At 44.0% G+C, this 9641-nt stretch overlaps 1 protein-coding gene across 1 annotated transcript in view; it reads left to right on the forward strand.

The window, feature by feature from the left end:
* The window catches only part of CEBPE (CCAAT enhancer binding protein epsilon), a 28723-nt gene extending 24917 nt beyond the window's left edge, over nt 1–3806 (forward strand). Inside the window, exon 3 of the mRNA XM_069238124.1 lies at nt 811–3806. Coding sequence (XP_069094225.1) covers nt 811–1161 — 351 coding nt within the window. The 3' untranslated portion in view covers nt 1162–3806. The remainder of the gene's footprint in view (nt 1–810) is intronic.
* Nucleotides 3807–9641: the final 5835 nt, after the last annotated feature.

The raw sequence follows: 9641 nt of genomic DNA on the forward strand, positions 1-9641 counted from the left end.
GTGAGAAAGGAAGGGCCTTCAAGCATCTGTAGAGTGGGAGCCAAACTTGCACGTCAATTCACCAAAATGCCCGGGGTAGCGGAAGAGACGTCACGCGCCCTTCGGCTATAACTTTCACTCGCAGACACACACTCACACACATACTTACTCACATAAACACACTCTCACCCGCAAGCACGCACACAACATACATTTAAAAACATTTTTACTTACCTCAGCTACCATGGAAGGGTATATTCCCACCTAATTGAACCCAATTTTATTACCCTAACAGTGAAAAATATACTATTATATTATTATTATTATTATTATTAGGGTAATATAAATTAACAGAAAACAAACAGAGTGGAGCTCTGACTGACGTCAATAACGACGAGCTGCCACTGTGTTCCTTTCTCTGAACTTGCTACCTCTGAAGCCAGGGGTCGCAAAGGCAGTGCCATGGGTCGCAAAGGGGAAAGCCAGCTGCGACCCCTAATTGACGCCCATGGAGCACACTATCTTTCGGGTGTAAACTAATATACAATCTTTAACTTAGCATAATTTCTGCTTTAATGGAGATGGCACTTCCTTCCCTCCTTCCGAAGGTTTGTGGTTGAAAGACTTTACACCAAATAGAGAACGGTTAAAAACAATGCTCACAATAAAAGTAGAATAAATCATAGAATTATAGAGTTTTGACAGGGAAATCTAGCAGACGGTAAAACATTAATACAAATGCATTTTTAGAAAGGGGACTTCCACTTAAAAAGCCCCCTTTGCCCCTTTTTTCCAGCGCCCTGACATTAACTGTCCTCTCTTTTCCTGCAGACTCTGCCCCAAGGAGGCACTTCAGGCTCAAGTACGTCGTCGTCTAGTGGGCCATATTCCAGAGACGGTTCGTTGTCAACTCACCACAAGGGCAAGAAATCGCTGAGCAAAGACAGCCTGGAGTACAGGCTCAGGAGAGAGCGCAACAACATCGCCGTGCGCAAGAGTCGTGACAAGGCCAAGCGTCGCAACATGGAGACCCAGCAGAAAGCAATGGAGTACTTGGCGGAGAACGAGCGCCTGCGAGCTCGTGTCGAGCAGCTCACCCAGGAGCTCGAGGGGCTACGCAATCTCCTCCGTCAAGTCCCCGAGGCGGCTGGCCTGTTGAAGGGCCTGGGGGACTGCGCCTGAAGGCTTTTTGGATCTGGACAACGTGAAAGACATGGGTCTGTCCCTGAGGGAACTCAGAGTTCGACCAGGGAGGAATGGGGGGAGTGTGCCTGATAGGAGAAAGGGTCCACCTTTGCTAGCAAAATGATAGGGGCTGTGTCTGAGGGTGTATTGTGGTCCTGCCTATCTGGACACAGCAATCTTTGGAACAGGGGTTATTTGGGACTGGTCTAAACGTGGTACAGAGCACTGTTTGGTGGCACAATTCAGATCTCTGGATTCTCCAGATTCTAATGTGTAAGTAGTGCATCCAGGCCTGGAATCTTCACTTATACAACCCAGTGAATTCTTGGAGTTGTATTCCTGTCTTGTCTCAGTATGACTACATTTCCAGGTTGCAGTGGCATCTAGAAGAATAGCCCAGTTTGGAATGGGATGTTTCTGGGGACTTAAACAGCATGAGAAACTTTGCCTGAGGCACTTCAAGGGACCACAGAAGAGAACGACACATGATAATGTACCTAAGGAACTGTTAGGGTCGGCCTAGAGAAGATCCTGTAATGTTGCTTCTCAGTACTTGTTAGATTTGGGGGTAAAGAAGACATTGACGATTGTCCATGAGGAAGTTGTAGGACCAGGCCTGTAGAACTTCATGGATAACTGTGAAATGGGAATGAGGGCAGACATGGAAAGACGTGCTGTGCTGTACTGTGTTGTGTTAACACAGAATTAGATTGTCCCGACGAAGCATCTCAGCCACACAAGAGTAAGAGCCTGGGGAACTGCCTGATGGGCTGTTGGTTGTAGGCCTAGGGAAGAACATAGAAGACTGTACCTGAGGGCATCCGGGGCTGCCTGGGAAAAGGGCACCTGTAATGGTGCCTGAGTACCTTGGAACGTCAACCCAGAGACAAGCACAATAGATAGATAATATTGGGAGTCCAGCACACTGGACTGTGCTTGAAAAAAACATCGAAGTTCTAGGAAGGAAGGAACGGAAGCTTAAGGCATAGTTATGGTCTATTGGGGTCCAGCGTTGGAACAGATGCAGGGTCAGTGCCACAGTCCAGCATATAGGGGCATTGGAGACAGTGCTTGAGGGAATGTAGTGCTCTGCCCTATAAGAATATATGGCAAGGACACATTCGGGAATGACTCAGGGATGGATGTGAGGAGCAGTGTCCGGCATCAATTCACATCTGGCCTAGCAGAGCATGGGCAAAGGTGCCTAAAGGTGCAAAAGAGTGTGGAATAAATGAAGGCCAAAGGCAACAGTAATAGGAACCTTATAGAAGTCTGTTCTGTGGTTGGACATGGGCAGTGCGTAAGAGGTTATTACGATTATGCCAAGGGATGGACACAGGGGCTGTGCTGAAGTAGCTATCTGGAGCCAGTCTAGAGGAGAGATCTATGGTGCTGTGCCTGAGGGACTATTACTAGTAATACCTCGCGTAAAATAGACCTTAATATCAAATTGTACCATTGCTCAGAGATGTAAATGCCATCTCTCAGGTGATTGGTACGACATTTATCAACCGTGTAAGGATGAAAGGTAGAGTATGACCGGTTGGGAATTAAACTCCTGACCTGCAGAACACGCTCACCTATCTTGGTACTGGCTGGCCTACAGCATGATGAGGCAAAGGGCGTTTGTAACTGCGTCTCAGGAACCTGCAAACCCTTGTCGTCTTGTTTTAAGGCCAAATTCAGTTTATTTATCAGTCTTTTTCTAACGCTATAACTAACATCTCAAGTGTTTTCAGTTCACTTTCTGCCTCTGTACAACCACTAACTGACCCCAGAAACAGTTTGCGACCCCTGAAACGGTACAGCAGATCCTACATTTGCTTAAATCTGGTTCGCCAGATGACCTTATCCGGTCCGTGTTTTTTTATCTTTGATCTTCTCGCTCATCTGTAAGGTAATTAATTCTTCTTTTAAATCAGGCATGCTACCAGTCAAATGGAAACAGGCATGTGTTGTGCAGTCATTTAAAAAAACTGGCAATTTTCGCCCTGTTCCGCCTTTACCATTCTGTTCTAAGGTTACAGAAAATATATTTAATTCACACCTCTCGCATTTTACCACTAAAGCCTCCCTTTTAAATCTTGCGCAATCTAGCTTCCGACCCCACCATGGAGGTGCAGTTCCCGCAGTTCTAATGAGCCACACATGATTCTGGACCAGGGAGGGGTGGTGGCCCTCGTCCTTCTGCATCTGTCTCCCACCTATATTGGCAGACAGGACGGCAACAGCAGGGGGGAGCAGGCTTTCCCTGGAGTGGCTCTGCACCTTCATTAGTTAGAGGTTGGAGTCAATCAGAGCTCCTAAACATTTGCGAGGGTGTGGCATCTCACAAGGGTCATCTCTGAGCCCTGCCCTCTTCAACATATATCTGTCTCCTTTAGTTAGGCTGATTCACTATTTCAAGCTATGCAGTATGTGTTATGTAGGCGACACACAAATAATTCTTAGGCTGCACAATAAAATATTGCCCGAGTCAGCTTCCTAAATGGTCAGAAGTTGATTGGATGGTGAGGGATTGCCTAATACTAAACTCATATACAACATTTTTTTTTTATCTTAGAAGGTGCACCCTCCTGAATTGTACTTAAGGCACAATGGGCCTGATTACAACTTTGGAGGAGGTGTTAATCCGTCCCAAATGTGACGGATATACCACCAGCCGTATTACGAGTTCCATAGGATATAATGGACTCGTAATACGGCTGGTGGTATATCCGTCACATTTGGGACGGATTAACACGTTCCTCCAAAGTTGTAATCAGGCCCAATGTGTTTAGTCAGTGGCGCATTTGCGCTGTACAAAACCTTGGGGCCATAGTTGATGAGAACTTATCTTTTCTTTCTCATATTGATAAAGTGTCCTTTTCCAGTTTTCGATGTTTGAAGATTGTAAGGACATTTGTTTACATTTTTCTAAAATGATATATTATTTCAAAATTCAAGCCTTGGTGGTGGGAGCTCGACTTGATGATGCTAAAGTTCTTTCTCTTGGCCTCCAGTCTTGTCTAATGCAACGCCTTAGATGATGAATGAAGAATTGTGCAGCCTGTTTCTTCCTTGACTTACTCACCTCTAAGGTCCCTTACGAAAGCGCTGCATGGCTGTGGCCTTGACTTCATTAAGCAGCATCATCCTGTACTCTCCTGCTAGAGTTTTACGCTCCTCATTAGCTTATCTCTTTCCAATTTCGAAACTAAAGAAAGCCCTTATAAAAGGCAGACCCTTTGCTTATCAAGAATCTACCTCATGGTGCTCTCTGCCTTTGAGCAAATCAAGTCAAACTAATTTGTTGAGCTTCAGAAAACATCTTAAAACTTGGCTGTTCACTCAATAAACAGGGTATTTTTGATATATTTTCCTGGGCCAGGGTGTTTCCTGCTAATCACGCACTTTAGAAAGACAATAAATAAATCAGCGGGTTCAGCTTGCCGAAGCCCATCTTCTGAGCACCAAATATGCTCGTCCAGGGAAAGGAATAACACAAGACATGCACCCACTCATTTCCTATTGACAAGCAGGCTTTTGCAGGGCATGCGAGAAGAACTGTCCAGGATAGAAGACGAAACACAGCTTTTGTCACCCTACCCGCTTATCCAGGAGATAAGGTGGAGTGCCAATTTTGTTTGTCCATGTTTGACCGCCACATATTTTACAAGCCAGCCCAATAAAAGGACCGAGGCAGACCTTCTCTTATGTATTTTCCCACCACAAGTCTGCCTAGTACAGAGACTTAAGCACGCCCCCACACCACCGTTTTCTTACAGTGAAAGAGGTATGTCCAAGACATGGGTGAAGCGTTCCCATGGTCGCCATTTTCTAAACAAGACATAGACCAGAGACCTCGAGTCTATGTAGAGTTTTCATAACGTTAAGCTACAGTGAAAAACGTATTTGAAGAATATTTATCAGCATACCACCACCCCAAGCTTCATCCTACTTTGCGCTGGTCATTTAGAATCTCTCCATCTTCTAGCCTAGTAATAGCAGCTACCAAATCAGATGTGACTGTCAAAATGTTTCACAACCACTGGAGTGCAACGCCGCACTCTGACTTACCACAAATGAGACTCGCACTTAGAGGTCCAGTCGAGCTCTCACACCCGACTGGATGTCTGAGCTGGCTTTAGACATGCCACTGGCCAGGTGTCCTGTGCATGCGGAGCAGCTTCTGATGGTGAAGCGACTGATGGAAGCTTTGCCCCTCGCTGCGATAAGGTGCTCCTTTGCACACCTTGCATCTGTCTACTACACTATTTGGGACTGATATTTTCTCTGCCTTTTTAACCGGGGCATATACAAATGCTATTTCTTCAGGGCAATGTTCAGAATGTGGGAGCTCTGCAGGTCTGCCGAGAACATAGGGTGAGAAATCCTGTAAGGTAGACATTTTCTAATCACTGAACATGCCTGCCTGGCCATGACATGTGATGAAGAATGTTTCCTGATAGCCTTTTCCAAACCCTGGACTAGGCCATGCATAATGAAGAATGAGCATGCCTTCTGATGGCTATTTTCTAAAATTAAGCAGGCCTTTTCAGAGCAATACCTTCCAAATGAAGCTAGGGCAGACTTTAAGATGGCCTGCGTCACCCACAAAATTCCGTACAAGCCCACTCGTTGTATTTGGCTGACAAATTGAAAATCTCAGATAGTCAGCAGTGATTGAAAAATAAAAAATGATTTCTCCCCTAGGTTCAAGTAAGAGCAGTATATCAAGCAGTCTTATTCTGGCAATGCTTTAAGAATTTGGAATTAATTTCCACCAGTTGTACGTTCCACGGTCAGACTTGCAAAGAACGTGATCATTGTATTTCCTCTTCTAATAATATATATGCTCCATGTCCATGCCCTAATGTGCTGAAAGACAACACCACAGACCACCCCCACCTTGTTGGCCCAATACTTTAACTTCCCTCTAAATATTTCCATATTTCTTTCTGTTCTTCCTGGACACCTTGCCTGGTTTCACATTTTGACTTCTCCTGCTTATTCCCATTGTCTTGCTCTTCTTCCACATTTGTGTTTTTCTCCTATTCTATCCTATCAATCAATCAATCAGTGATTTGTAAAGCGCAGCTTATCACCATATCCTATCGGTACCCTTGCCTGTCTCTGTTCACCGACAGATGTTGACCCTCTGTTTGACATGCTAATTGTTCTTGTTTATTAGGCTATGTTAATTTTTTTTTACTCATTTGTAAAGTGTGCCAATGTCCTTGGGTCACATTCGCGATATAGAATACCCCTTAAATAAGTAAATAATTGGTTCAAAAGGCATCTTCTGTCTACATTTTCGACCACTATATAGGCCAGTCTGGATTTGGAGAAGAATGCACTTTCAGTCCAGCACTGTGAGGTCCATTGGAATACCATTGGGCAAGAAGATATGAGTTACATAAATAATGTAGTATTTTAAGGTATCTGAATGGTAGGGGTTTGGAGTATCTATTGTCACAATGTACTAAGTGGGCATTTAATGCAGCGCTTTCACCCCACCCATCTTTGTGGGGGTGTTGATGAAAGAGGCATGAGGATTCATTTGATGTATCTGTTTCCTACTCTTTTAATAAAGGTTGATTTTTGCATCTTGGTTTCTGCACTGATCCTGATTACCAACAATAATGACATCACATCTGTTTTCATATTGAATGTATATCACCATAGTCCTGTAAATAACAGTGATTCCTATCCCCCAAATGAAGTGTAACCGATCTCAGAAGGACAGAAGTCAGAACCAGTACCGAGACACTTCACCAATATGTTTCCTCCAGTTCTTTGCAACCAGCTCTGTAGTCACTATGTATGGTAAATATTGTAAGTATATATCAATATGCATACAGTTAAGCTATTCAAGTTTGTGTTTTTTTGTGGAAAAGTAAATAATCATTATGGTACTTCAGTTAATCAGAAACGTCCTTTTTATTTTTAAATAGCACAACATCAACTTTCAAGTTCACATGCTAACAGCTCAAACATGTAAGGTTATTACCTGGTTCAACACCTGTGTGGTTTTAGTTATGAGCCAAGAGGTCTCAGTTTTGTAGCTTTGTGTCAAAACATAAATCCTGATTTAAATTGTGTCAGACGGTATCCATCTGTCCCAGTGGTGGAGTACACTGCCTCCACCATCCTGTTGTATTAACACCTATCAAATTTAGAGGGGACCACCAGCCCAGCAGTCATTTCTGTACACACTGAAAGGAACTGCCATCAAAAGTTTGGTGGATGGTTGCTTTCCGTTTTGATGACCATTCACCAAACGTTTTACATTTTTTTTGTTTTTCAAACAAATTTCCAATGTGTGAGTTTGTTGTTGAAAAGCAAAAAAGTAATGAACCCCTCGTGCCCCCCCCCCCCAGCCTGGAACTTTTCTCTCAAGGTGCTGGAGGACGGTAATATATATTTTTTTCTGTCCCTCGCCACTAGGTTGTTCCTGGCGGTGATGGACAAGGAAAAACATGACATTACACCATCAACCCAAAATAGGGGGAGTGGCATAATGTCCTTCCTCCAGAGGCCCCAACTCCATCAGACTGTTGGAGGAAGTATTCTATTGATGGAGCCATAAGGGGCTTGGTGGGCAGAAAACATAAGTCCACCCATCCCAAAATGCGGTAGACAGACCGGAGGTTTGGCAGATAGGGTACTCCATTCCACCCTGTCACCCGAATTTCTATGGTTTTGTACGAGTAAATTCAGAACCTAACTATAACGTCCCTGTAACATTTGCTTTTTTCCAGTGAATTTCTATGTTTTATAAAATTCTGTTTCCTAACTATAACATCCCTGTAACATTTGTTTTTTTCAGTGAATTTCGATGTCTTTTTAACGTAAAGTCATTTTAATTATTATACGTTAATCCAACCACCGCCACACACAGCCTTTGGCCGTGCGCAACACGGGTTGGCTGCCCAAGCCCATGCCCTGTATGGCCTTTGGCGTTGCACAGCTGGAGTAAGCCACAGTGTCTGTCTCTCTGGGTGTGAGAATAGGTGTGAGAGGATGTCTCTGGGTGTGAGAGTGGGTGTGAGAGTGTCTGTTTTGGTGTGAGAGTGGTAGCTTGAGGGTCTGAGTCTTTCTCTTAGTGGATGTGTGATGGTCTGAGTGAGTCTGTGAGTGGTTGTGTGAGTGGGTCTTTGAGTGGGAGCATCGGGGTCTGAGTGGGTCTGTAAGTAGGTGCATCAGTGTCTGAGTGGGTCTGTCAGTGGGTGCATGCGGGCCTGAGTGGGTCTGTGAGTGGGTGTGTGAGGGTCTGTCTGGGTGTGAGAGTGGGTGCGTGAGGGTCTGAGTGGGTCTGTGAGTAAATGTGTGACGTCTGAGTGTGTCTGTGAGTGGGTGCATGAGGGTATGAGAGCTTCCATGAGAATGATTTAGTGCATGAATGAGTCTGTGAATTGTTTTTAATTTTTTCACCAATATTCGCGAATACGTCGCAATGTTTCACAGGCGGGGCCACACTGAGCTTTGCAACATATTTGTGAATATCGTGCGTCATGAAAAAAATAATTATAAGGTCATAATTTCACCATCAAAGACCCCTATATCACAGCCCTGGGGTCAGGATACCTCCATCCTTACTCCTAATTCCACTTTTCATTTTATTTTATTTTTCAGCCTTGGGAACGGTGTCCCGCTACCTAAAATGGCAGCCGCAACTTTCTGGTCACGTTGTGGTTAGCCAATCATAGCATTCCTGTTGCCGTACACTACGCAAATTCGCCGCGATTACCACGAAAACTTTGTGATGGGTCCGTGACCCTAGATATACACATTTATTTCCCCTTTATCTTCTCAAAAACTACCGAACGCATTTACACCAAATATGCAAAAGCTTAATATTTGTAATGAAACCTACCTTTCAGCCAAATTTGATGTATTTCCGGTCAGCAGTTCGGGCTGTAGTCGTGTTCAAAGCTGCTATGGGAAATAACATGAGAAAGTATATATATATATATATATATATATATATATATATATATATATATATATATGTGGCACATTCCATTGGCAGATCTGCCAATCATATGTCACATTCACCTCATCCACTGGTTGAGAGAAACATACACTCATATGTGCTCTGTCAAGATGTTTATTACCCCAAACTCAATGCGCTTTAACCACGCAGGGTCTGGTTCACAATAATGGTCAAATGTTCTAAGTGCTCATTATATACAGTGGTTAAATGATCATCGTAAGTGTAACAAACATAAAGAAAGGACCAGGCTTCTTACACTTCGATGGGTGCCATATTGCAACGTCTTTGGGTTCAAGTCACCACATGCACTCCTGTAGTAATTCTGTTATTAATCACATACATTTCAAAACAATATGAAAGCAAATGCAATATTAACCTCTTAAGGCCGACGCCCACACTACCTCCCTGGTGCGGGTCACAACCAGTGGCCGACACCAGGGAGGGGGTTAATAAATAGAGGATTTTTTTTTGGATCCCTGGGAGACGCCTCCCACCCCGC

The sequence above is a fragment of the Pleurodeles waltl genome, chromosome 6 (genome assembly GCF_031143425.1).
Source record: "Pleurodeles waltl isolate 20211129_DDA chromosome 6, aPleWal1.hap1.20221129, whole genome shotgun sequence".
NCBI lineage: Eukaryota > Metazoa > Chordata > Amphibia > Caudata > Salamandridae > Pleurodeles > Pleurodeles waltl.